Raw genomic sequence first — 26,467 nt, forward strand, 5'->3', positions numbered from 1 at the left:
CGCGAGTCAATTGCTGTCCTCCGCCCCAAACATGAAAATTTAATGTGAATCAAGACAGAAACGCACAGCAGCATCCTACCCTTGTCCAACTCCCTTACAACAAAATACACCTCACATATCGACGTCGGCCAAGCAATTGTACTGTTCATCCTACCTCGAATCTTGACTGGTATAAGCAGTCCGCCAAGGAGATACCCCGCCGTTCAAGGGTATTGCTGCATGCTCATGCCTCGAAAAGGCAGCTCCAGCGGAGCACGACATTACGAACATGGGGTCTATATGGATGTATCGCTGGTTCAAGACTGGGAAACGATTGCTACCTTGCATTTCGGGTACTTGACTGCCGATAGCGCTGCGGCAATGGCGTCAACGTTTGTCGTCAGGAAGTACCAATGTCGCTTTAAAGAAGTGTGCCTTTCCACTTTTCAATCTTACAATAATATAGTCTCACTCTGCATTGAAAAACATCATCAGATTCGGTCACAATGGGGCGACTTCTGGCGCTTCTAATGCTCTTAGGTGGTGCATCGGCTTGCCAGCGAGACTGGGATGCGCTTCACCGTCGAAAACATCAACACCAATCGCATAACAACCATGCTAAACGCGCCGAGGTTGACTATCCACCAGCACTCAGCGACGTTGAATCTGTGTTGGTAAATTCATTTGACAACAAATCCATCAGCGATTGGAGTTACTACTACACCCATGGCGACCACCTGGGCTCACACAACAAAACCATGGCAGAGTGGACGGCTGATAAGTGGAGAGCAGCAGGCTTTGATGCATACCTGGCCGAGTATCCAATATGGGTGACATACCCCAATCACTCTAGTTTGACACTTATTAGGCCAGACGGAACGACTCACAAGGCCAATCTGGTCGAGGAAGTCTTAGCAGAGGATGACACGAGCTCTTACCCGAACCTCATCCCCGCTTATCACGGTATGAGCGGGAGTGGAAATGTGACTGCAGAATATGTCTATGTTGGGTATGTGTGTATTCAGTGCCTTCCCCGTTTCATGTTCCATCGTATTACTGATGACCCCAAAGACGTGGCACTCAAGCGGATTTCAAGGTTTTGGAGGACGCAGGCATTGAACTTAAGGGCAAGATTGCACTGGCGAACTATGGAGGCATCTACCGAGGCACCAAAGTAAAGAATGCGCAAGACAGGGATATGGCCGGGGTGGTCATCTACACAGATCCACTGGATGATGGTGAGATTACTGAAGAGAATGGATATGCAGCCTACCCCAGTGAGTCGACCCCCAGAGTTGGCCTAGAAGTCGACATACTGACTCCGATGAAGACGGACCTGCTAGAAACCCGTCTTCGATACAAAGGGGGAGTGTTCGCTTCTCTTCCATCTACTCTGGAGACCCAACAACTGTTGGTTGGGTAAGTCCTTTCCTTTAGCTTCAGGATAAAGCACAATAAAAGATTGTGCTAATATCTATTCAAGGCGTCTTCCGAGGATTCGCCTCGCGGCGATGTGTCTCGTTATAATCCGTCCATCCCATCGATACCACTGAGCATGAAAGACGGTCATGCACTGTTGCTAGCATTGCAAGGCCACGGCGTCACTGCCAAAGAAGCCAACAAGAGTGGTTGGACCGGTGCATTTGGCAACATCACTTATGACAGCGGACCTGCACCTGGCGCGGTCGTAAATATCGATCATTTGATGAACGGCTACATTGCACCTGTCTGGGATGTTATTGGCATAATCAACGGCACGAGCCCTGACGAGGTCGTTGTAGTCGGCAATCACAGAGACGCTTGGGTCATTGGAGGAGGTAAGGCTGAACTTCTTTATTGCGCTACCATTATACTTTTTACATGCTGATACCTTTTGTGAAAAGCTGCCGATCCAAACTCTGGCAGTGCCATCTTGATCGAGCTGGCGAATGCTTTTGGCAAACTACTCGAGAAGGGATGGAAGCCCCGAAGAACAATGTAAGTCCTAAATTCATAGTCCTCAATTCACGTAGACCACACTAACGTGAACTTCTTCCAAGTGTACTGGGATCCTGGGATGCGGAGGAATTTGGGCTCCAAGGATCGACCGAGTGGGTTGAGTCTCACCTTCCATGGCTCACCTCCACGGCCGTTGCCTACCTAAACATCGATGTTGGTGTCTCTGGTCCGCGAACCTCTTTCTCCGGCAGCGGCGAGATTCAGACTTTCGTCGTGGAACAGATGAAGAAGGTCCTGTACCCCGAAGGCTGGGGTGATTTCCCAACACTGTACGATATGTGGTATAATGTCACCGAAGGCGAGATCTCTCCCCTTGGAAGTGGAAGTGATTATGCGAGTAAGTCTTACCCCATAGACACGCCAGTAAATCTTTCCATGCTAAATCGAGCTTGTAGGCTTCTATCAAAACGGTATCGGATGTGTAAGGACCCCCTTCTACCTTGACCTCTGTTTAATCACTGGACTACACGTCGTACTGATAAAGTCACAAACAGATTGACATCGGCTCAGATGGAGGCAAAAAGGACCCCATATACCACTACCATTCAAACTACGACTCTTACGCCTGGATGTCCCGGTTCGGCGATCCCGAGTTCTCTCTCCACGCCGCGATAGGCCAATGGCTATCCTTGATCCTCTACCATGTCGCCGACGACGTTCTCGTCCCCTGGGACCTCCCCAACGCCGCCACGGTGCTCGAGGCCTACCTTTCTGAGCTTAACGAGACAGTCGCGGATTCGGACTTCCCCGACCTGGATATCAGTCCCATCGCATCCGGTATCGCCGAGTTCAAGAAGCAAGCTGCCAACATAAAGAGAGTCGCGGACCAGGCCCTCGCCTTCAACGACACAGTCATACTGGGAGTGGTCAACTCGAAGTACCGGGACTTCTCGAGGGGGTTCGCGAGCGCGGGCGGATTGCCGGGTAGAGAGACGTTCAAGAATACGATCAGTGCGCCGGGTATCGATAACGGATACGGCGCGGATGTGTTCCCGGCGGTCACGGATAGTATTAATAAAGGTGATGAGGAGGCTGCTAATGAGTGGATTGAGAAGACTGCAGGGGCGATTTTGAGAGCGGCGGAGATTCTGGAGGTTAATTACTAATGTGTGGTCTTTCTTCACGGCTGTTGTGGGAGGGAAACATGGTTGTTGTTTGACAATGCGATAGATGTAGTTGAGATTGTTTGAGACTATCAATGTCTGAAAGGTGCATATTCTCAACGCAATTTTGTATACTCGTGATGAGATGCTCTAGTTATGAATCATGTACAAGACGAGAGCACCTAATCCAGTACTAAACTGCCATATACGTGTAGAAAAAGGTCGAAATGAATCGAAGACACCTGCACGCGTGTACTTATTACAAAAGCTCTATATTTCAGCATGATCCACCATTTTTTGTATGATAAGAACGGGTATTGGGTATTGGGTATATAGCGAATGTCCGAATCCACAGAGAACCCCGATAAAATAGATGAGGAAAGGAGAAGAAGTAGGAAGAGGAAAGGGCTTCGAAGGAGCCATACACCGTTAACACCGAACCATAAAGGATAAAGTCGAAGAGAAAGAGGCAGACAGCGAGCGAACTTGATGCCTCGTCCTATCCGCCCGTAGTTCAGAGAGAGATTCCGCACTCGAGCTCACGCCTCCATTCATCGGCGCTAGGGACATACACATCCCTATTCGACGACAACACGCACTCGAACCACTTCCGCACATTGAAGCCCAGAGCCTGTGACAGACTGTTCATCCTGTCGCGATTCGAGGCCGCATCATCGCCGTAAGTCATGTACAACAGCGGGTTTCCTTTCCTTATGAAATCCCGCTTGAGGGTTGTACTCGGCGCGCAGCTGAACGGCGAACGGCCGAGCACAAGTACAAGCAGCGTCATGGCCAGCGACCACAGATCGGTCTCGGGGGAAGGCTTGTGAGGCGTGATAGAGGATAGGAGGGTAGGACTGAGGTAATCCCATGTTCCTGCGCCGGACTGGGCGGCAGTGATGGGGGTCGAGGACCTGGCAGGGTGGGAAAGAGTGGCAGACGAGAAGTCGGTATACACGACCTCCATTGCTGTGGTAGTGGATTCAGACTCGGACCCAGACCCAGACCCAAACGATATCAAGATGTTGGCTGGCTTTATGTCGCCATGTGTGCATCCACGCCAAGCCAGCCATGACAACCCTTTCAGTAATCTCCCAGCCACGCGAGGAAACATATCAGCAAGCATCTTGGACCGAGCGAATTCGGTAGCGTTGTTCAGATCTTCATCAATCCAGGATTCCAGTGATTTGGACATCGCCTTGAGGACCAGTGCACCGTTTCTCGTGTCGAGTCCATGGAATGTGACGATATGGTCCCGAGAACGCGGATCTCGGGACAGGTAAGATAGGACACGGGCTTCTGATTCGAGAACTGCCTTCGCAGAGCGCATGGCTGGCACTTTGATAGCGTATGCCTTGGGTACGACTGGTGGAAAAGCGGACCGTTCCCGCTTGGTCGGGGTCAATGGAGGTGTCGCTTCTATCCCATTTTTTGGACCCAGAACGTTTGATGAAGTTGCTTGTGAGGGAGATGGATCCGCGAGGTATACATCACTCCAAGCGCCTTGTCCCAATTTGTTCTTCCTGTTGTAGGAATAGTCGGTGATAAGGTATGGAAATGCCTTGGGCTCGGTTTCGACGACGTTGAAATCCAGATAGTGATTTCCTGATATTGTTGAATCTATGCCAGATCCCGAGAGGGCCAATCTGGGTGGCTCTGTTGGGCATTCCGTCGATTCTGGAACCGATTGAGTTGATCGTGAGGGAGTCAGTGGCGGCGTGATGGGAACTGCGACTGTCATGGATGGGGAAGACTGGTTTGCGACGGTGCTGGCACAAGGCCAATCAGGGGGCGAGGTGGCGACCCGAAGAACCTGGGGTCTCCTGGGTGTTTCCATGGTGCTTCTGTATGAGAGTTTTCCTTCCTTTTCAGAAAAGAAAAATGGGAAGATGCTTCAGGGAGTAGAAGTATGCCAAAAGGGCAGGTCAAAATAGGTGTTGATATCAGGAGTTGGATATCCAATGATTGATCCTGGTAACCCGAGTAGGAAATGGTTGGGTATGTGGTGGATGGATACCTAATACAGTGGACGGTATGCCGAAATGCTGATGTCGGTATGGGCTCTGATTGGTCTGCCGATTGCAAGTGCAGTGAATGATAGATAAGACGATTCGGGGATTATAGATTTGCTGGACGAGTCCCCGCGTGGAACAGGAAAGTGGCAGTAAATGAATACGACTTGGTGAACAATGAATAGAATGTACAGCGGTGGGAATTGTTCTCCAATGAAAAGGAAGAAGAGGAAAAGTCCGAACAATGAGAGACACGGACGAAGCGAGTAGCGATGCGGGGGAAAGATGGTAGAGGGAGGATGTGGCGTGGGCGTGGCGTAGGGAGTGAAAGGTGAATAAAGGTGCGATGATGGAATGAACAGAGTGTAATGCGATGCCGTTGTACATGCAGTAAAGGGTGAAGATTCAAGAATAAGGGAAATACAATTAGAGAGAGGACAGAGTATCTGCCCAGGTATGAGAAAAGAAGAAGTAGAAGAAGAGAAGGGAGCGAAGATTATGGCAATACAAGAGAATATAGTACAAGGAAAATGGGACGGACACAATAGAAAGAGAGACCAAAGGAGGATACGTAGGAAGAGGGAAAGGTCAGATGGCCCGGAGCATGATTGTGGTTCGGAGTTGATCAAAGTGGTATTCCTGGTGTTGTTGCTGGTGTTGGTGCTCGTGCTGGCTGCTGATGTGATGGGCAATGTGATGCGCAACCACCGCGTGTGTGAATGCTTGCCTCTGTATGGACTGTGGATGTGTGTGCGTGAATGGGTATGGATGCGGATGTGGGTGTGGATCGCGACGGCGCAGAACGACCGCGCGGGTGAATGAAATTGATGCTGCAATACAACACAAATCAGAAGAAAAGATGGGAATGGAGTTAAATAAATGAGAGAATGAGAGGGAAGAAAAGGTTTGAGAGAGGGCAACCTCAAGGCTACCTAAAACCCCCCTCCCGTTCAAGGATTTTCTTTTGCATTACAGACGATTACGGCCAGCGACCACCGATCCGACGACCCAACGACCCAACTGTGCCAACCGTGACAACCGTGACAACGAAGAGCTACGGTTGGTGGTGCTACGGCCTCGTGCTACCCGAACGTAGGTGTAGGCTACCGCTAAGTATTCCAACTAATCCCAAGCTTACCGTTGTAATCCGGGGGCGCGGGTTATTCAAGATACGAGCAATTGTTACGGAGTACATGTGCATACATACCTAGATGACTTTGCTATATAGGGGTTGATTGGTGGTAAAGAAGGGGGGAGAGAAGCCATGAGGGATTTCCACGTCTTACATCTCACCACTTACTCTTTATTACTTAACCATCACTTACTTTTGGAATTGGACCTGACTTCAGAATGCATACATAGATAGAAGCAGACAGACAGATTGTCTAATCCGGTAGTTATGCGGACTAGAGATGCATCCGAAAAGAGACCGACCCATAATAACCATCGGCGTTCATGCACATCAGAAAATCCATTCCCATCACCATCACCCCTCTCACACACAAGATGATAGCCCGTAGAACCGGAATTGATCAGTGTCAAAGCCCTGGGGTAGGCATATCATCCAACAGTGGAGAAATAGAGTTGATTAGGGAAGGGAAGGGAATGGAATGATGAGTTAGAAGGGGAATATCATCATCCTCATGGAAAGAATCCGAAGATTTTTAGTCGTTGCCGCTATCCTGTTAGAATGGGCGCCGGCCCAACGTGCTTGACTTGGTTGGTTCGGCGTTCCTGCCATCCCTCCCTCATCCACCACTGACAGCCATGTACCTTCCCATAGACGCTCCCCTAGTCTATCTCTACCTTACTCCGTTACAATCTCTTCCTCCATCGTGACATCTTCAACCCTCACTTATACCATTACTCCTAATACTGCCGATCACTCACGTACTCTTTACCCATTTTCTCTTTTCTTCATTTCTCAATTACATTCATCATTCCTACGAGTAGTATCCTCCAGTCACTGCTCTCTTCCCTCCTCAAGGACTGATCATCCACCTGGCTAACGGAATGTCACACTGATAGCGACACATAACAGTGAATAGCTACGTCAAGCAATCAACCTACTAGATATCAATAAGTTGGCCAGTCAGTCAATCAGTCATCTATACTCGAGTCGGCTAGGATCATGTTTACCTCGCGTTGGTTGCGCATACTTTGTAAGATACCGAATATACAAAGTAGTAGTAGTTTAGTACCCGTAGCACCGAATCGACTCAGCATTACTGAACCACCCACCACCACCGATCCCATCTTAACTGTTTCCATTCGAGCTTTATGCTTCATGACATCCATACATCATACATTTTATGTACAGATCCCCAATGATACAAAAAAAAAAGATATGTATGGTATGTCCCCTCCCCCCACTCAACCCCAATCTTCTATCATAAATGGTGCCGGATGCCGGGGATGGTGACGTCGTCGTGCGTTACACTTCACTAAAAACAACCTCACCATCAGCGATCGCCATGTGCACTAGCTTTCCTTGGTAGCCTGCTACCTTGCCTGCCTCTATGCTGTACTTCTAGCTTGACGTGCAATCCAAGTCCAACTCCTCACTCGTCGTTCTTGAACAAACTGGAATAGTACCCCATCTCGCATGCTCGTAGCAAATACCAACCACATATACAGCTATCAAAACATTGTCACGCAGGCGACTCAGAATGGATAAGAAGCTTTTCTTCTTGTATTTCCTTTCTCATTTCATCTACAAAGGTTTCCTACCCCTTCCTCCACCAAAACTGGACAAATGTCTCGATATCATACCCACAGCCGCAATGTCCTACCGACACTGCAGGCACATTCATCTCCCCGATCTCCCTCCCTTCCCGATATCCTCACTCTCGACTAAACGCGGCTTGCCACTCCTCTGGCCCTACAGAACAATAAGAAAGTGGAAGCAAAGATACTCGGTCGGATCGAAACAATTCTTGATCCCCAGAAACCACTCGCGAGAGCCCGTGATGCGCCTTCCCCAGTACACAAAGGAAAGAATCCAGAAAGAAAAATGTAGGTCAAGAATAAGATGAAAATATGGTGCTGGGCCCCACGAGGCCGAGGAGATGGAGATATTATATATATAGATGCTCCTTTTTGCGGATCCAAATAAAAAAGTCCACAAGTACAAAAATGATAAACGCCACCATTTCGCGTTCCAGTGAATTACCCCCCGGGTTGAGGGGGAACTTGGAAAAACTGCCGACTATGCACAGATGCAATCATTATAACTTGCCGTCAGATCTTCCCAGGAAAGGACCTTCGATCATACATATCGATTATCTTTTCCTGCTCCTGGCGTCAATGGTCGTACCCAGCGCCTCGCTGCCACGGGCTCGAGTTGTTCGCCGACCGGTACTGTCCCTCGTTCCTCAGGCTTCCTGCTCGTCCATATCCGCCCTGTGATGGGGCGGGGCTCTGCCGTCCGTAGTACGAAGGTGGTGCAGCGCCGGGGCTTCGCGGAGGCGCTCCGTAAGGTGTCATGCCAGGCTCTACTGGGCTTCGTGGGGGCGCAGGTTGATAATGCTCGGTGAAACCGCCCTCCTTCGCGGCCATCTGGCGTTGTTGCTCTGATGAGGTGAACGAGTCGTCATCGTCGTCGATCCTGGACTGAGGGTGGGTTCCCTTGCCCTCACCGCGGGCCGTTGCACCTAGGGCATCAAGCTCGGTGGTAAGCTGGGTCTGTGACTTGATAAACGAGCCACGGTCGTCACGCATGGGCTGGTAGCGAGTGTCGGGATTCTTGGTGAACAGCGCGAAACCGGAGGAGACGAGGACCATGAGTAGCAACACAAGAGCAAAGACGGCGTTGTAGATGAAGAAAATCACACCCATGACTCCAGTCACCATTCCCTATGCGAGCGTTAGCGAAAGATCAACTGATTGTCGTTGAAAACGTGTGTACTTACGGGTGCGTTGAAGACGTTCGAGAATACGAGGAAGAAGATGGCACCGACAAAGTTGATGGCAGCGATAGCAATGTTAAATCCGTTCGTCCTCTTGTCCATGTAGGGTCGCATGACGGCAACTCCGATCAGGAGAGCGGCTTCGATGAGGACGAGAGCAATGGCCTGAACGACGCCGTGCTTCTGCGACAAGCCGATGAACATGGCCTTGATAAGGGTATAGAACAGTAATGGGACGATGAAGTAGTAAGCTGCGGCCTTGAACTGGACGTAGAGGAAACCCCACTTGTTGAGAGACACGGGGTCAGAGTAGAGGATGTAAGCGGGATTCTTGTGCATGGCGATGGACCTCTGTGCAATGCGGATGACCTTGGATGAAGCCCAGCCGAGAATGCAGATCATGGTGACGAGTGTGAAGATAGCCAAGACAACTTCACCAGCCGAATCACGCTGGGTGAGCTCCCAGAAGGAAAGGACCATCATCTGAGGGAAACCGATGAGGATGACACGGAACATGATTCCCTTGAGGACGGTCTGCCAGCCGTTGCGGAAGTCGACGAACTGGTCACTCTTCATCTTGCCAGCCTTCACAAGTCCCTCGCAGAGGAACTTGAATGCGATGACGCCGAGGGTGACGAAGATGACGAAAAAGATGAAGAAGGCGTATCCGGTGAAGAAGATGTTGGACTCCTCGATGTGGGCTCGGAAACCTACACGCTCAATACCACGAAGGACGACTCGGTTCTGATTTGCGACATCGAGAGCTCCAGCGTTGCTGCGGCTCAACAGGCGGCCCAAGGCGCGGGGAGCGATATCGAGCGAACGCTTCTGAACCTCGACGGAGATAGCAGACAGCTGGGATAGGTAGGTGGTAGGGGTTCCGCCCGTCGCACGTTGGTACCAAGTGGCCAGTCTCTGCAGGAACCCAACACGAATGATGCCCATGCTCCATTGGAAGTTCTGAGTCCAGGAAGCGACGACAGGAGGTAGAGGAACGGCCATCATTCCGAGGAGAGCTTGGGATTGGAAATAACCGAAGAGAGACATGGCGTTGGATGCGACGTGAGCTGCGGTGTTTGTGTGCCCTAATCCAGACGCGACTGCCGATGCTACCAGGCCCAAACCACCAATGATGGCGGTGACCCAGGCCACAGCTTTTTGGTCGACGGAGTGGCCATTGGAAAGGAGAGCCTCGACACAAGCAATAGGTTGTTTGGTAGTAGCGTCATTGATACGGATGCGAACCTTTGCGTCAAGGTCGGGAATGGTATAGGCGACACCTGGTGATACTGGTTAGCCAACTGGCGAACTTCACGTAGCCAAAGGGAGATGAATGGGCCATCGCTTACCTGGAATCTTGCTCATAACATCGGCACTGATGGGGAAGTTGGAGTTGATCTCGATCTTTCCGGCGTTCATGGGGCACAACCCTTCGACGTCCAACGACTTATCGCAGGGGTTGATGGTCTGCTTGAGGGCGGAGTAACCGTAGACGAGCAACTCCAGCTCGGCCATGACCCTTCCGGAGATGGTGGACATTCCCTCGATGTCATATCCGAGACTGCGATTGTTGGGAGTGAAGGCGACTTTGAAAAGAGTGGCGGTAAAGCTGGAGTTGGACTGGCATGGATTGAGCGAGGAGGATGTGATGATGCGTTCGGCGGAGGAGAAGGGGATGGCGGCAGCAGCGAGCAGCAGCGTCGCTGATTTGGACAGCGAGCCGAACATGATGGGTGGTGGGCGTTGCGAGTATCCAGAGGTGGAATGCCGTAGAGTTGGATACCTGAGGGCGACAGCGAGATCCTTCAGGGGGGAAAACGGTTGTCGAGGTACTCAGGAGTGAGTACACGATATGGGGTCAGCCAAACCAGCAGGCGATCGAAGTAGTAGTTCTTTGTGTCGGTGAGCGAGTGTGTGGGTGAGTCGAGAAGGTTGGTGATATTACGGAGGAGGAGAGGTGCGGTGGTGGTGGGAGGTGGACAAAACGAGTGTGAAGGTATATTATGACGAAGAGGTTGGCTGGGTGGTTGAGTGGTTGAGTTGAGTGAAGGAGGAAGTAGGAAACTGGGAAATGGGGTGGGCGGGCGAGGCGGGAGTCGACGGCGCCGCTAGTTGGGTAGCTGCTACTGCAACAGTTGAACGATTGTGACGGGTGGGTGGGCGATCAACAACGAAAGCGTCAAGCTTCGAGGGTTTTGGAATCAGGCAAAACACCCAGTCCCAAGGTATGAACAATAGTTATAAAGTGGTTTTATCTTTTGATTCTTTTTTTCTTGTTTGATTGTACCTCAGAAGTGAATAAATGAGTGAGTGACGAGTGGTTAGGTACGATGTAGATTGAATAGAGTGAGGAAGGAAGAGTAGAGTAGCCAGACAGGAAGGAAGGAAGGCAGGAAGGAAGGCAGGAAGGAAGGCAGGGGGAGAGGAAAAGGCAAGAGCGAAGGGGGTGTGAGGGGGGGGCAGGCACACAGAGACAAAGGGAAGGGAAGGGAAGGAGCGGAGTGTGAGTACGAGGTAGGGACTAGGGGAGGGTGGTAGGGTCGTCAGTCAGTCACTCCGTAGTTACTGTCTGTAATAATAGTGGATGTGTGTGTGTGAGTGTATGTAGGGCAAGGATGACAAGGTTGACAAGGTTGAACTGACGGGGGGATGGCAGTGGATGGCACTGATGGCACTGATGGGTGGACTGGGCTGGTGGGGCAAAAGAAAAAAAGGGCAAAGGGCAAGGGGCAGGACATCTTCCATTGGCCCACCGCCTCCATCTCCATCTGGGCCGTCTCACATCCAGAACACCCCCCCCCCGGACAAGAACAATGACAAAAGAAAATCAAGAACAAGACAGGAATTAGAAACAATAACCAGATTTCGATGCTGTTACCTGCTACCTACCGGCTTCTACTGTAATCCATCAGTACAATAACCATCTTCTGTTCTCAACAACGTAGTATGTATGTCAATGATAAAAAGCTCGCATAGTGTTCAACTGCCAATCCAATCCTCACATCTCGAAAACAGTCTAGTCCCTACCACATCCGGCTAAGATCCGCTTAACTAAAAGCAGTACACGCGGCTTCCTCCTCAGCCGCCGAGCGCGTCGCGCCTTGTAGGAGAACTCTCTCTTCTCTTCTGCCATAGTAAACCACTGGGCACTCGTAGCCTCTAGGCAATTAGATACCTACAAGTAACAAATGTCCATACAATTGCCTCTCTTATATTATCGACAAGACTGCCAAACGCTGGGCCGCCAGAATGCCAACGGCCACGACGTACTGTGTAGACACGGCGTAGGCACGGCAGCATGGGCACGGCACAGGCACGACTTGGGAGTACAGCGCATGGAACCACAACGCTCTTTTGCTTCCCGCTGTCTCGAATTAACTGCTCCGTACATCTCTCTCTGGGTCTCCTTGGGAGAAGAACGGAGGTATCGTCTAGTAGTTGCGATCAAGTTACCGTCTGCGTTTGGGAAAAGACCTAAGAAAGGAAAAGATGGGCACGGATGGTTTTAGAATTCTATACCGTGTAGTCGGAGATTCCACCTACTGTTCCGTCTATAATTATTATTTTTATTATTTCCATTCCATTCTTACCTATCTCTTCCATCGAAGATGGTAAAAGGGACTGTCAAACATACATGAATGATTGGCCAAAGGGGCTGCGTGCAGTGAAAACTATTCTACGCAGCAAAGATAGAATAATTGCTTCCTACGTCCTACTTCATATCAGGTTGTTTGTTTTGCTGCATCCGGAGAGAGGGGGCTGACAACAAATTCCTACCGAATAAACACTGCATCCAGTTGTACAATAATTAATGATATGCTCAGCAGATGCAGTATTGTTAGTATTGCTACTATTACTGTAGCATACGAGCCACGGGATTGGGCGTGCCGAATCACCAAATACGCACGCGACCGTCGTATCCAAGACTCCCAAGTGTGCTGGCTTGACTGATTTCACTTGCTCCGCCACAATCTATAGTGAACTCGGTGTCATGCTCTACCCACATCCGTCCATTGCCCTTTATTGATTCATTTCTTGTTCATTTACGGAGGGTGCCATCAATTCTCTTCGCCTGAGCAATTCTCTCTCTGCAAGAACAAGTATACTCCGTCCAAGCGTTACGTCGTTACGTCCGTCATTCAGTGTCTGCTACCGAAGGAAAGAGAATACGACAGGCTAGCCCCTCAACCATGCACAGTGCAATGGCAAATACTGTAAATAGCATCAGCCCTCATCTTCTCGAGAAGCCTTGACCGCGCCCAGCCAATAGCTCCTAGGAGTCTAGATACTACCCGTACAAGGTACGGATAGCACCACCTCCTACGGACCAAACGCTTACAAACAATAACAATTGGCCACTGATGGGAAATGGTGACTGAGCATCCAAAAGAGTAACTAATTAACTAGTTAATTCGTCCATGATTATATGATACCGAAGTAATTATTTCAATGTTGATACTATCCATCATCAAATGCTCGCTTCTCCTGCGGCTTGTACTCCGTACATACTACACAGTGGTTGCAGAGCGACACGGCAGATTGACCGCGAGCAGTCAGTATGAAGCGATTTCTTCCTTAGGAATCCATGAGATACACCATACCTTACCGCATAGTTACTGTATACATAGATACAACATACCATCTGCTCCCACAAATAGCACCCGGGAGTCAATGCCCGCTCTCAACCGCTGGTGTATTCGTCAACGCGCTCTTCACAACCTGTGACCCTGTCTACTCGCACCATTTCCCTAACATTGTTGCTTCTCTCTGGCCATGTAAAACTCATCGTGGATATAACTTGCTTGTTTGCAACGTCATGTACCTGCCTTCAATCTCCCCGAATCCCCGACTGTGGGAAATCTGCGGCTCCGTAAGTTTTGCTTACCGGAACCCCTTACTTACCTACCTGGCCTAGTATCGTAGAGGCACAGAGGGATACCTAGTAAGTTAAGAAAACAGCAGGACCTACGCTTGCCTTGTCATAGTAACTACTAGACCTGAATTGCGTATGCACGCACGCCCACCCCAACCGTGCACTCAATTCACCAGCATCGCCTCTTCGGTAGTGACCTAAACTAAGGTATTCTAGATTAATTATCTACATATGTACATGCACCTTGCCATCTGTTATCGCTTGCCGTTTGTTATCGGTGCCGATGTCGATGTCAGTCCCTATCCGAATCCCGTCTGTTCGCCCCAGCCTTGGCTGTCAACATGAACGTATCATCGATCTCATTAATAGTCAAATCTTGTCCAGGTCCAGGTACTTAGGTAGATGCCCCATACATCATCGCACATATCAGATCGCCAGTTGCCATCGATTAACCAGCCTAGCATATGCAGATTATGTGATAGATAGTTGCCCGCAATGCTAGCCACAAGCAAATTCATCGTTCAAAGCTGGCACTGCTGTAGGTCCACCCAACGGCATCGCACCGCACGCCGTGTGATGGTAAGTCGCACGAGACGGCAGCACGAGGCACGTCAGGTTTCCAGTTGGGGCCACATGCTTCAGGTGCCTGGTGCCGTCGGGAATGGCATGCGTGCAGCTGGGACTGAGCACGCAAGGGAGGGGACCGTATCGATAGGGTGTCAAAATCAACATCTTTCGGGGTTGTCTTGTCTCATCATTGGCAGGGCAGGCAGGACATGACAAGAAGCTCAATTAAACAACTGGACTGTGGGTGCATTATTACTAGTTGAGTCGAATTACGCGCGCTGAGCTGGGTTGAGCTGGGTTGGACCGTTAAGCTGAGACAGGGACATTCCTCAAACACCGTCCGTAATCCACCTCACTGTGGCCCCCCATTCTGGCCAATCATTCAACATCATTGTTGTTCTCCTTTTCAGGTACACAGCATCTACTGTAAAACTACTGTGTATCCACCAGTATGAAGTCACGAAGGGTACTGCCTAGGTAACTCTATCTTACACACAGTACGGAAAACTCCATACACATACAAGATACCACTCAGCTGTGCGTAGCGTAGGTACACACGTAGGTACTCTGTAGATATGTATGTATGCACTTACAGTACGAGCCTACAAGGTACTCTGTACTAGCATTACCCACCAAGAGCAATCAATATCGATCATCATCCACAATTCCATCGCTGACGATTCGCACAGGCATTAATCTGCGCTTCAAGTTCAACATGTAACGCCCATCACCCACTCCTGAGCTCTGCACCCACTGTCGCTTACACGATTACACCCAGACTTGTGTACAAGTACAAGTAATCACTGGTACGGGGTAGTCACTTGTAGGAATGAATATTGTGAGCTGGATAGGTTAGGTGTACGTCCTGCTGCGCCTCGACTGAACTCCAGTTTTCATTTACACGACTCCGAGCCTCCAGTTGGCGTCCGCGTTGGCGTTGACGTTGGCATCGGCTCCACCAATGCTCCCACCAAAAAGAAGTGACGATTCCTCTTGGTCCCTGAATATCTTCATCCGCGTCCTTCGCGCCGCCAATCTAAACATCATTCTTCACCTTCAAGTATGCCTCGCGACGCGTCAGCTTCTTTCTCCCCAAGTCTCTCCCTCTCCATTACAACTAGTACATGCCTAGTACGGAGATACTAAGTGACTATGTGCGTGTCCCGCACTTTCAAGATGATACCTCTTCGTTTATCACATAGCAGGTACAAGTACTCTGTAATGGGTAATTGCTTACAAAGATGCATCGGAGTCGGACAACGCGTGCAAACCAAACGCTTTCACTTATGCGTACCTAGGGAAAGCATGATAACGGATGTTCTGTGCCTATAAGCTCGTAGCGCGGAAGGTTATCGACAATGCACCGTTAATAGTAGTTACCGTCAAGGTGTCACGGAGATTTGATTATTCTATCGATCGTTGCGCAATGGCTGTACCTTCTCGTAGCAGCACATACGTATCACTTCTCCACTCAAGCAAGCAAGCAAGTCACTCAACTCTTCTCCCGTCTGGCTATTACTATATCGTTCTCTCCTCAAATTTATAGTCGCACGATACAACCAATTCAAAATGTTATAGTGAGTCTACTTCATCATCATATGCCGGTTCGAAATCGTTCATTCGTGCTGACGGACATCTCAATGAGGACTCCTTTCCATCCGTCGGTGATATGACCAGCCAAACAAATCATTAAGATGTGCATCGACCTGCCGACCGTTTCGGCCAGTACACCATTTTGATCAATCATCTGGCCCGAATTGGTTATCGCAAAATAAATCCTCTCAAGTGCAGGGCCATCGTGAAGGAACGTAGCGAAGACTCTCAGCTCCTTGGGCCAGCACACCAGATTGACTGGCGATAACCTCACGACCTCACGTACCAGTCCCCCTACGCCGATCCTATTCCTGACCCCGATCACCCAATTGTTGTTGCAACATTGCGATAGCTTGAGTCGAATCCATCCATGCTTCCGCCCGCTGTTTCTGCCCGGTTGTATGCCTCTCCAGATCCATGTCGTCATCATCCTCCACGAGCGCACGCACGAGCGGCGCCTTCCAATTAACGTCTTGGATGCGGAGGAGGTGTTTAACCACAGGATCCGCCATCCTCCCACCGGGCGATCTATCTTGTGCCTTCTTTCCCACGCACAGTACCTTATTCACGAATTCATAGGCGAGCAACATTCCGTACTCGTCCATCTGCCTCTGCGTCAGGAGACCGGGACCGTGGACGAGGAAATCCATCGGATTCCACAACAAGTCGTTTAGTGCTTTCTTCTTCTTCATCCCTTTAGGCCAAAATTTCATGGCATCCAGTTGCCCTTCTGTGAAAACCATCAAGTCTGTCTTGCCTTCCGTCCACGTTGCCAGGAATTCCTCTGGCTTGCTGAAGTTCTCTCCTGGAATCACGTACGCCACCCAGGCTTCGACGAATTGGTTGACAAAAGGTTCGGTTCCCGGCGCGATCCACGGCGTGGGATATCCGGCGCGTGAGTGTGCAATGGTAAACACCATCACCAGGAGGTTGTAGTAGATGCCTCGGTTCTCCGCCAGGAAAGAGTGGGACTTGTCCATGCCCCAATACCATATGGCACGGTTGACGTCGACATCCTGCCCTGGTTTGGCGATGAACCACAAGTCGGAGAGTTGGTCGTAGCACGAGAAGACGAAACGCAAGTCGAGTCTTGTTGGGCAGCAGTACGCGATAACCTATAAACAAATATGATCAATATCAGCCTTTCACTGTGTAGGCTTTCCTGAAGATTGTGACCATTGCCAGCGCCGCCCCAACCACACAGCTACATGCGTGCTTACCCTTGGAGAACTCGTGTATATGTCCCAGATCGATGGCTTCCGGCCTTGTTTGAATGCCTTCGCGGGAATCTTGGCCACTATAAACTTCAGGTTTTTCTTCGCCAATCGATGATTCGCGAGCATGTCTTCATCACACATCTCTTCTTCGTCCTCCAGCCCCATCCCAGGCATGAGTATATTTGTAAGGTCATCCATACTCATATCGACGAGACAACACTCTTGTTTGCAATATCGATGATGACTGATCTCTTGGAGAATTTTCGTCCACAAGGGAGGATGTTGCGAGTAGAGTGATGTTGCAGATTTCGAAATCGATACTTTGTTTGATGGGTGATGGTTGGGTAGAAGTTGTGTGAGTGGGGATTTTGTGAGGGTATGTTTGTATGTTGTTGTACAACTTCACCTGGTTTGTGTGGACGGCTTCACTACCTTACCTTCAAACGCTCCCTTTGCACCTTCACTTCGGGCACTGACCACTTGGTTGTCGGATAGCTTTTATTTATTTCTATGCTGCCTGGAGTGATGGGTGAAGTTTACATCACAGGCGGCTTTGGAAAATTGAAGAGGAAAATATTCTTTTGTATTGTACTGTAGACGCTTTGACATGAACGATTGCCAATCGCTCTGGTCCCCTAAGGTTTTGAAGCATCCATTCGAGATTCAAGAGTCACGGAGGCCCTCTTAATAGAAATGCAGATGTAATGACTAAAATACTAGTCGAAATGTATCTCTTCTATCGCCCTCTATACTCACATACCTATCCATCGTTCCCCGTTTTCATCTATATTCTAAGCCCGGGCAGACTTGTAAAGAGATGAATGAATAGTGACTCACACATTCTGATGGTGGTCCTTTTTAAAGATCACTGCCGCGAACAAAAAAAGAAAGATGCAACAGTAGGATATGCTAAAGTCTAAAGTGTATTGGGTATTTGAAACCAATCTCCTTATAATTAGATTTTCAGACGTATAATAAATCATGTTTATGCGTTTGTTGAAAAAATGGTCTAGATGGAAGGACTGGCTGTTACACAATTTAAATGTAGAAAGATGTAAATAAAAAAGTGAGAAGGTTGAGGCACGATAAACCTCAACCCAACTTTTCTAACACCACTATGAAAAGAATCTTAGAGTAATGATCAACTCAATCTTCAGTTATGATAGATAACGTATGTGAAAGCATCGCATCGTCGAAGTGATACAAAAACCGCAGTTTTCGCATGGGATTGTACAGGATTTACAACAGGCTTAATCAGGACAATTACTATCTCGAGCCTCCAACATAATCATCATTCGCCCACTTTAGACTCCTCACAGTATTACTCTAATATCTGGCGAAAATACTTTGATGCTATCTAACTAAACGTATCGGCCCAATTCCGTATGCTGTTAGCGAATCCATCCGATGAAATGCGTTGAGCGAAGCACCTTGTGGTTCTCGTTGTGGTTATTGGTCCTCGGTACGATGACCTTGAGATGCGACAACGAGCAGCATAGCAAAGCTGGCCTTTCACGGGCGGAAATGAGGGGAGGAAGACCGCTTACCAATTCATGGAAACAGAAGTATTCGGAAGGCTGGATCGAAGATGGGTAGAAAATGTTGATGCTGACGAAACTGGCTAGCCTTTCGAAAGTATCTAGCAAAGCATAATGAGGAGCATGATTGTCAGCTTAAGTGCAGCAACGATTCCTTGAAAGGGACTTCTGAACTTGACGAAGTGAATCCCAGTCAAAATGTTGATGATAATTTTTGTGTCATCGGACCATAAAGACAGGTAGCTCTCGACAGATAAGGAGGCACCTCGTGTTCATTCGACGCGATATTATTGATCAGAATCACAAGAAATCACAAAGTTCAATAACTATAGATAATAAATATTCTTCTTTCATTGTTAATGTAGTTATTCAGATTTTGAATGTGGCGTGAACGAGTGCTGCGATCGAAACGGGCGATCAAGCAGTCACGATAAGATAGCTAGGATACATGGTCAATAGAGATCCGCCGTCGGCTAGGAAGAAGCCGAATCCATCACCAGAACGCCGAGTTCCCGAGAATGCTCCGGATGGAAGCACCGGAGAAGGAAAGTCAATAGGAATCCAGAGAAAACCCCCCTGATGGGCGCCATAAGAAATGTTGATGATAGCGAGATAAGGATGCGGAAGGACAAGATAGTGGTAAGGAAGGAATGCGAAGAGGAAAGCAAGAGGTGAGCAGTCTATCCTGCGAGAGCAAAACATGAGACTTTTCGGATCTTGTAACGCGGGCAGTAGTGGGTGTTAAAGCAAGCTTGCGCGAAGCGGTCTGCGGGTGCTCACATCTGCATCGCGTCGTCGTCGACCACGGCAACGGCTACGTCCATGTCTTGTGATGGAGGCGTGATAGGCTCGGATGATGGTGTGCGCTCGCGAGCGTTGATTCGTTCCCCTTCAACTTGAGGGATTGGGCCAGAAGAAAGATTTGACACAGTTCGTTGAAGCGACCAGCCGACAGGCTGGCACCACTGAAGGCTGTCGGAGAAGAGCCAATATCCCTGGACACCATGTTGCTTTGCGCGGACGAGATATGCAGACAGTGATTCCTTCTCCAACATGACTACTGCGTCGGTAAGGTCAAAGTGGTTCTCAATGACGCGAGAGTAGGCGCGCGAGGCATCGCGAAAGACAGGGTTGGTCATGATGTTCTTCCATCCAACGCCGAGCGAGGTAATTAGTGTGTCGATGGTGTTTCCGTGTTCGTCAATGATGCCGGCCGGAGATTTAACGGCCATGTCGTTTAGCGAAGAGATGGTGGCATCACCAGCCGCATGCATGCGCTGTGATTTGCGCGAAGTGGCGATGGGTCGGACGGGTGCAGCAGATTCCTCTCTCTCTTGCTTCTCTTCGCGCCAGGTTCCGGTCTGTGAGTCGGCAGCGATGTTGAAGCCAGGCTCGTCGGGGTAGATAAGGGTCATACCCGGGCCGTAGATGGGCTGTGAGGTCGGCTTGACGGGTAATTGGGAGACGGCTGTTCCCATTGGGGCATTCTCTTCAGGGTCGTCGACGTCGGTGATGGATCGTTTTCGCCCAGCCGTAGCATTAGACACTGCAGCAAGGTAATTGAGTGACGGAGGAGTGGGATATTTTGGGCGGAAATTACCCATGGATGATGGAGAATGGGCACGCTGGTGAGGCGAGTAGTATGCGTGCGGCTGCTGAGGTGGGAGCACGACGGTTGGCGACGAGGCGTAGTAGTTCAAACCCATGGTCACTGTATGTTTAGTTATTCAATGAGGGGAAGGGGATCAATTGATACAAGAGTCTGCTCTGTATGATACACAAATGGCAGACTGAGCTTGCAGCTTAATGAAGGTCACGTTCACCAGGGGTGGGCGACGGCAAAGTATAGGTGGAGGAGGAAGTGAGGGTGATGAGAGGTGAAGTATAAAGAGATGGAGAGGTGGAGGTTAGAAAGTAGTAGTAAGAAGATGAAGTATGGAAACGGAATGATAAGAGTGGAGGGAGGTGATGATGATGATGAATGGGAGGTGGATGGGAGGAGTGTGTGTTAATGGTTTTGGAAAAGTCTGGTAGATTTGTTGGAGGTACGGAGTAGGTGAGGTGGGAATGTGAGTGAAGTGAAGTGAAGGAGAGATGGACGAGAGAGGGCAGGGCGCGAGGTCTTGTAAGTACGGCAAATGGGAGGACCCCGTGAGAGGGAGGAGGCGTAGTACGAGAGACTACGAGTAGGTACGTACCGGTAGAGTAAGAGAAGGAACGATTGTTGGTTGGACGACAATCCGTCCGGTTTGGGTTTAGATTGCCAAGTCCGGGCTCCGGCGAAGCGAGAACCTGGAGGTCTAGACCCAGATCGGTCTAGTGCAGATGCAATAGATCCCATCTTAACCTATCATCCTGGTCGGCCAGCCACTTCAGTTTTCCGTAACAGAACAGACTGAGCTGAGCAAGAGGAGCTAATCACGTGATATTCCCGTCATTTTACCGGTGAGCCATCATGGGCTGACTCAGCACTAATTTTGGCGCGGCATATTTGCATTGTTTGCATTGTTGCTCATTACTCAGACAAGGTCACGAGATCCATCCGTTCCTCTTCCCCCAGATTTGGTTAGTCTAATCTTTCTCATTCTCTTTCTCTCGGACCCGGAGAAACACATCCACCGGCGACCCTTGCAAATAACGCGTTTAGAATTTTGGGCGTGCCCCAGTCCGTGGAGGCAATACTACTACTATAGAGTATACTTTGTACGAGTAGCATAGCGAGCCGTACGCACTGTGTAGAGCACAGAGAGAAGCTAGGCATCTGTTCTCAAATCCACTTACCAAAGCTCCTTCCTCTTCCTCTCTCTCTTTTGTCTCTAATCTCTTTCCCACTCTACCTTACCTGTAACCTAACTCCCCGCCCATCCCCCACCTACCTTACAACTCTCACACCAAACTCTGTTCAGCATATCATCTCAAGATGCAGGCGCCGGTGGTGGTTATGAGTACGTCCTCACTCGTCGGTGGCTACTGGCCCTTCCGTCGCCCTCCTTTTCTTTACATCCAGAACATTCTGACCCCAACGTAATAGACACCCAGACCCCGGGAGGGGAAAGGCAATTCGGACGCAAAGCACAGATCTCGAACATCACCGCCGCAAAGACAGTCGCAGATATTATTAGGTCATGTCTGGGCCCCAAGGCCATGTTGAAGATGTTGCTCGACCCCATGGGCGGCATCGTCCTCACAAATGACGGCCATGCTATTCTCCGAGAGATCGAAGTCGCACATCCTGCTGCAAAGAGCATGATCGAGCTGAGCCGGACGCAGGACGAGGAGGTTGGTGATGGCACAACAACTGTGATCATATTAGGTATGCCGTTCTGGTCTTCCCCGCCATCCACGCATGTTACCAGTATCTAACAACCTATCGTAGCTGGTGAGATCCTTGCGCAAGCTCTTCCCCAGCTTGAGCGCAACATCCACCCCGTCGTAATCATCCAAGCCTTCAAGAGAGCCCTCGCAGACGCACTTGAGATCATCGACGAGCTCGCCGTCGATGTGGATATCAATGACGACCAGGCAATGTACCAGTTGATCAACGCCTCCATCGGTACTAAATTTGTGTCGCGATGGTCGGAGTTGATGTGCAACCTTGCGTTGAAGGCAGTCCGGACGGTCTCGCTCGACATAGGTAGCGGGAAGAAGGAGGTGGATATCAAGCGCTACGCACGTATTGAGAAGATCCCTGGCGGCGAAATCGAGGACAGCCAAGTGCTAGATGGCGTCATGCTGAACAAGGACATCACACATCCTAAGATGAGGAGGTACATTGAGAACCCAAGGGTGATGCTTCTCGATTGCCCACTGGAGTACAAGAAGGGCGAGAGTCAAACCAATATCGAGATCAGTAAAGAAGAGGACTGGAACCGAGTATTGCAGATCGAAGAGGAGCAGGTCAAGGCCATGTGCGATGCGATCATTGCATTCAAGCCAGATTTGGTCATCACGGAGAAGGGTGTTAGCGGTGAGTGGAGACACATAGCCCCTGTGCAAAGCGAAAACTAATCACGTCGACAGATCTGGCCCAGCACTTCCTCGTGAAGCATAACATCACCGCGATTCGACGTGTTCGAAAGACCGACAACAACCGTATTGCTCGCGCTACAGGTGCTACTATCGTCAACTCCGTATTCTCCGCCACTGCTTCCGACATTGGCACGCAGTGTGGCCTTTTCGAGATCTCCAAGATTGGTGACGAATATTTCACGTTCCTCACCAAGTGCAAAGACCCCAAGGCTTGCACGATCCTATTGCGAGGCCCATCGAAGGACATTCTCAACGAGATTGAACGAAACTTGCACGATGCGATGGGTGTTGCTAGGAATGTAATCTGGAACCCCAAGCTTTGCCCGGGAGGTGGCGCAACCGAGATGGCTGTAGCTGTGGGACTGGAGCAACGAGGAAAGCTCATCGAGGGAGTCGCACAATGGCCATACCGCGCGGTCGCCGAAGCCATGGAGGTCATTCCTCGTACCCTCATTCAGAATTCGGGTAACAGCCCCATCAAGATTCTGACCCAGTTGCGTGCAAAACATGCGGAAGGCTCAGAAGGTGGCGAGAACAGTGGTAGTTCGTGGGGCATCGACGGCGATTTGGGCAAGGTCGTTGACATGCGACAGTTTGGCGTTTGGGAGCCAATCGCCGTCAAAGAGCAGAGCATTAAGACTGCGGTTGAGAGTGCATGCTTGTTGCTAAGGGTGGACGACATTGTCGCAGCCAAGGCAGCTAAACAGGCTTCGGGCCCCATTGGCGGTGGAGACGACTAAAAATCAAGCTGATCGTGGAAACGAGCCACGTCGCAATTAGACTTTCACTGCCAAATATAAAAGAAAAGAGAGAGAAATAGACCGATACCAATAATGTATATGGCATGGTTCGAATGGCCCTCAATATTGCTTTGCCGGCCTTGTCATTTTGAATTGATATGCTCCCATTCTACCTAGACTTAACCCCTTGCCGCAAACATGGTAACAGCACTGACTTTGAGTATTATTCTACAAAGAGATGGCGGCTACACGTTTAGTAAAGGCGAAGTGTTGTACTAGCATTAACGTCTGAACGGTGGGGTTCATCCTATGTCGGTAACCATCGCAATGTCTCTAATCCAAACGTGCTGCTAAATGTTGCTCGAGATGGTGAAATATGCCAATGGAAATCAAGCTTCACCAGATCGTTGAGACCGCAGCGACAGCAGCAGCCACGACCAGTAAGAATATTCTTTCAATCGACTTTGCATGTCCCGCTGCAGGACTGCTTTTCGACTCATTCGGCATAGTCTCAAATCCATTGTTGACCGTTGTGCCTGAAGCATTGTTGTTCGTACCATTCATGCCGCAAATCCCGCTCCCACCGATTGCGTTTGAAGACATGTATACTCTTGGTAATCCATCTTTCATGGCGACTGGTAATTTTCCGTCACTAGAAACAATAGCACTCTGACAAGTGATCAGCTCCACCACCTCAGTGTCCACAGGCCAGCCTGTTTCTCCAATGTGGAGGATTGAAGATCCTGTACCCATTCCCGCGCTCGTATATATGGAAACGATCTGATTTGGAGCATGTCCCTTACGAAGGGCAATTACTTCACTTGAGTTGTAGATTGCGTGGATGTTGTATGCCAGGTAAGCAGGATCGACAGACAGTGCCCGATTTCGCGCTTGATTCAACGCAGCAACGATGTTGTAGAGGTCCCCTTCTCGCGAATATTTGGCCAGCCATGTCGCCTCCCGGTTGCCGGGATCTCCGTACCCAGCATAATGCTGCTCTTGGCCGGCATAGATGATAGGGATACCATCCCAGAGTATCGTCAAGGCTATGACATTCTTCGCGAGAGAGAGGTCTTGCGTTTGTGATGCGAAACGAGGAAGATCGTGGTTCTCGGAGAAAGTGGTCAGCAGTGTAACGTCTTTACAGGCGGAGCGCAATATGTCGATGGCTTTGACTAAAGGTGTGGATGTGCCCTTGGTGGAGTTGAGAAACAACATCATTGGATAGTACAGCGGGTAGTTCAGAATGCTGTGCATGGTGTTCTGATATTCACATACGTATACCGGGTTACCGCTTAACACTTCTCCCGTGCTGAAGATGCCGGCTGCTTCTTGAAACGATGACCAGAAATCTCTTCCAACGTGTTTTGCCGTGTCAAGGCGGATGCCGTCAACTATGGCGGTCAGTCACAGGATATCACCAACTCCTCTGATCACTCCCAGAACCTACTGGAATAGTTCGACACTAGCTGCTTGATCCAACTTCGGTACTCATTCAGGACGAACGGATGTTCAGTATTGAGGTCCGGGAGCTCAACGTCTACATCGCCTAGCCAGCATCCTTCCACCATCGCTTGATCGCTGTAATTGCTGATAGTACAGTAGTCGTGGAAGTGCTCCTTCTGGTCGAATGGATGAAAACGGGAGTAATCGACTGATTCCGCGGTCCCATTCCACCCGTTATGATTCACAACTATGTCTACCATGAGGTACTGTATCACGTTATGAGGGGATTCTTAAGCATGTATTCTGCGCGGCCCACTTGCCATATCGCGATCATGTAAAGCCACACTCAGAGCCTTGAGATCGTCTGCGGTTCCAAAATTGCTGTTGAGGCGATAAAGGTCTTGTTGCCAGTATCCATGGTATGCGTAACCGAATTTGGTTCGCTCTGGGAGGTTGTAAGTTACTGGGGAAATCCAGATCTGTACCAGACGTCAACGATTTGGAGAAGGATACAGTGCATGGGAAAGTATTGACTCACGGCTGTGAAGCCCATGTTTTGGATGTAGTCGAGCTGCTCAATGATTCCTCGCCATGATCCGCCACAGTAATTCCCATCAGCGACATTGCACGCAGCAGTCGTACTCCTATCAGCCCTCGCGTACCGATCGGTCAGCAGTTGATATATCGATCTGGACCTCCATTGCTCCGGAGTTGCAGCATGGGTGATGCTAACGAACGCCCAAATCACCACCGCCTGTGCCAACCAAGCGGTCATGATGCGTGGTTCACTGCGCTTTGGTGTTGATTGTAGAACGATGAAAAAGTAACACCCACAGGGCGTGGACAACTGCGGACATGCAGAAAATATATCAGGTCGTTCACTCAGTACCGTTCATATGGAAACTCAGATATTAAAGTGCATGGATCAAATATCATCATCGCTATCAAAAGCAACTTGGGGTATTCCAAAGTACTTTGTACGTGCACCTATGGTCTACATCAGGCTAGAGACATTTTTTGTGACGAATCAGAGCCCAGCTAGGCGCTGCAGCCCTCTGTTGTTGACAATTCGGGAGTCCCACTTTAGATGCAACGGAAGTAAGTGCCTTCAGCGTGCGACCACAATAACGGCTCTCCCTTGATTGTTCCGCAGATCCATGCACACAGAAGAAAAATCTGCACTAGGCGCCGGCTTGTTGAGGTTACTTTTGACCATGGTCAGGAAAGCGAAATCACGTCCAGGGGTTTCATATTACCCAAAGGCGGCCCTCATCAAGTCTCGTACATCACAACCTCAACATCACTGCTCTGCTCGCGATGCTGTGTAGATAGACAATTTAAGGTGCTCCAATGCCTTGAGCTGCCATTTATATGGAGCGACTATCCATGGACTTGACGGATACGATGTTCCTCATTTGCTTGTAACTCATCCACATGAGGTTGTCTCAAATGGTTGTGTAAATG

The 26,467-nt window shown here is 49.6% G+C and overlaps 9 protein-coding genes across 9 annotated transcripts; 3 read left to right on the plus strand and 6 right to left on the minus strand.

The window, feature by feature from the left end:
* Nucleotides 1-476: 476 nt before the first annotated feature.
* On the plus strand, nt 477-3,322 carry BU24DRAFT_477481 (Zn-dependent exopeptidase). The gene is made up of 8 exons (XM_033532991.1): nt 477-996; nt 1,065-1,256; nt 1,310-1,398; nt 1,463-1,796; nt 1,863-1,956; nt 2,019-2,314; nt 2,373-2,398; nt 2,472-3,322. Exons 1-8 carry the CDS (start codon nt 486-488, stop codon nt 3,081-3,083), a joined length of 2,154 nt encoding a protein of 717 aa, XP_033388637.1. The 5' UTR covers nt 477-485; the 3' UTR covers nt 3,084-3,322.
* On the minus strand, nt 3,323-5,232 carry BU24DRAFT_136628 (kinase-like protein). The gene has a single exon (XM_033521094.1). The coding sequence runs from the start codon at nt 4,915-4,917 to the stop codon at nt 3,595-3,597; it is 1,323 nt and encodes a 440-aa protein (XP_033388638.1). The 5' UTR covers nt 4,918-5,232; the 3' UTR covers nt 3,323-3,594.
* Nucleotides 5,233-6,407, plus strand: BU24DRAFT_136627 (uncharacterized protein). The gene has a single exon (XM_033521093.1). The coding sequence runs from the start codon at nt 5,549-5,551 to the stop codon at nt 5,912-5,914; it is 366 nt and encodes a 121-aa protein (XP_033388639.1). The 5' UTR covers nt 5,233-5,548; the 3' UTR covers nt 5,915-6,407.
* A 1,988-nt stretch (nt 6,408-8,395) lies between these two features.
* Nucleotides 8,396-10,728, minus strand: BU24DRAFT_341776 (TRP-domain-containing protein; the record flags this gene model as incomplete). The annotated part of the gene is made up of 3 exons (XM_033523288.1): nt 8,396-8,947; nt 9,004-10,280; nt 10,350-10,728. The coding sequence occupies 3 exons, from the start codon at nt 10,726-10,728 to the stop codon at nt 8,396-8,398; spliced, it is 2,208 nt and encodes a 735-aa protein (XP_033388640.1).
* A 3,413-nt stretch (nt 10,729-14,141) lies between these two features.
* Nucleotides 14,142-14,641, minus strand: BU24DRAFT_419845 (uncharacterized protein). Its single transcript, XM_033527313.1, has one exon. The coding sequence runs from the start codon at nt 14,603-14,605 to the stop codon at nt 14,372-14,374; it is 234 nt and encodes a 77-aa protein (XP_033388641.1). The 5' UTR covers nt 14,606-14,641; the 3' UTR covers nt 14,142-14,371.
* A 1,697-nt stretch (nt 14,642-16,338) lies between these two features.
* BU24DRAFT_459894 (uncharacterized protein) lies at nt 16,339-17,454 on the minus strand (the record flags this gene model as incomplete). The annotated part of the gene is made up of 2 exons (XM_033531766.1): nt 16,339-17,148; nt 17,254-17,454. The coding sequence occupies 2 exons, from the start codon at nt 17,452-17,454 to the stop codon at nt 16,339-16,341; spliced, it is 1,011 nt and encodes a 336-aa protein (XP_033388642.1).
* Nucleotides 17,455-19,120: 1,666 nt separating this feature from the next.
* On the minus strand, nt 19,121-20,862 carry BU24DRAFT_419848 (uncharacterized protein). Its single transcript, XM_033527314.1, has one exon. The coding sequence runs from the start codon at nt 20,492-20,494 to the stop codon at nt 19,565-19,567; it is 930 nt and encodes a 309-aa protein (XP_033388643.1). The 5' UTR covers nt 20,495-20,862; the 3' UTR covers nt 19,121-19,564.
* A 534-nt stretch (nt 20,863-21,396) lies between these two features.
* On the plus strand, nt 21,397-23,858 carry BU24DRAFT_419849 (T-complex protein 1 subunit gamma). Its single transcript, XM_033527315.1, has 4 exons — nt 21,397-21,733; nt 21,820-22,101; nt 22,165-22,755; nt 22,809-23,858. Exons 1-4 carry the CDS (start codon nt 21,709-21,711, stop codon nt 23,555-23,557), a joined length of 1,647 nt encoding a protein of 548 aa, XP_033388644.1. The 5' UTR covers nt 21,397-21,708; the 3' UTR covers nt 23,558-23,858.
* Nucleotides 23,613-25,778, minus strand: BU24DRAFT_477483 (glycoside hydrolase family 13 protein; the record flags this gene model as incomplete). Its single annotated transcript, XM_033532992.1, has 4 exons — nt 23,613-24,951; nt 25,008-25,256; nt 25,320-25,482; nt 25,542-25,778. The coding sequence occupies 4 exons, from the start codon at nt 25,776-25,778 to the stop codon at nt 23,954-23,956; spliced, it is 1,647 nt and encodes a 548-aa protein (XP_033388645.1). The 3' UTR covers nt 23,613-23,953.
* Nucleotides 25,779-26,467: the final 689 nt, after the last annotated feature.

Source organism: Aaosphaeria arxii, assembly GCF_010015735.1.
Source record: "Aaosphaeria arxii CBS 175.79 unplaced genomic scaffold BU24scaffold_2, whole genome shotgun sequence".
NCBI lineage: Eukaryota > Fungi > Ascomycota > Dothideomycetes > Pleosporales > Aaosphaeria > Aaosphaeria arxii.

Coding starts and splice junctions, on each gene's coding strand:
- BU24DRAFT_477481 (XM_033532991.1), top strand. CDS start 486: ATGGGGCGACTTCTGGCGCTTCTAATGCTCTTAGGTGGTGCATCGGCT. Junction 1,797..1,862: donor CGCTTGGGTCATTGGAGGAG/GTAAGGCTGAAC, acceptor TTTTGTGAAAAG/CTGCCGATCCAAACTCTGGC. Junction 2,315..2,372: donor AAGTGGAAGTGATTATGCGA/GTAAGTCTTACC, acceptor TCGAGCTTGTAG/GCTTCTATCAAAACGGTATC.
- BU24DRAFT_136628 (XM_033521094.1), bottom strand. CDS start 4,917: ATGGAAACACCCAGGAGACCCCAGGTTCTTCGGGTCGCCACCTCGCCC.
- BU24DRAFT_136627 (XM_033521093.1), top strand. CDS start 5,549: ATGAGAAAAGAAGAAGTAGAAGAAGAGAAGGGAGCGAAGATTATGGCA.
- BU24DRAFT_419845 (XM_033527313.1), bottom strand. CDS start 14,605: ATGTTGATTTTGACACCCTATCGATACGGTCCCCTCCCTTGCGTGCTC.
- BU24DRAFT_419848 (XM_033527314.1), bottom strand. CDS start 20,494: ATGGGTTTGAACTACTACGCCTCGTCGCCAACCGTCGTGCTCCCACCT.
- BU24DRAFT_419849 (XM_033527315.1), top strand. CDS start 21,709: ATGCAGGCGCCGGTGGTGGTTATGA. Junction 21,734..21,819: donor GGCGCCGGTGGTGGTTATGA/GTACGTCCTCAC, acceptor CCAACGTAATAG/ACACCCAGACCCCGGGAGGG. Junction 22,102..22,164: donor AACAACTGTGATCATATTAG/GTATGCCGTTCT, acceptor AACCTATCGTAG/CTGGTGAGATCCTTGCGCAA.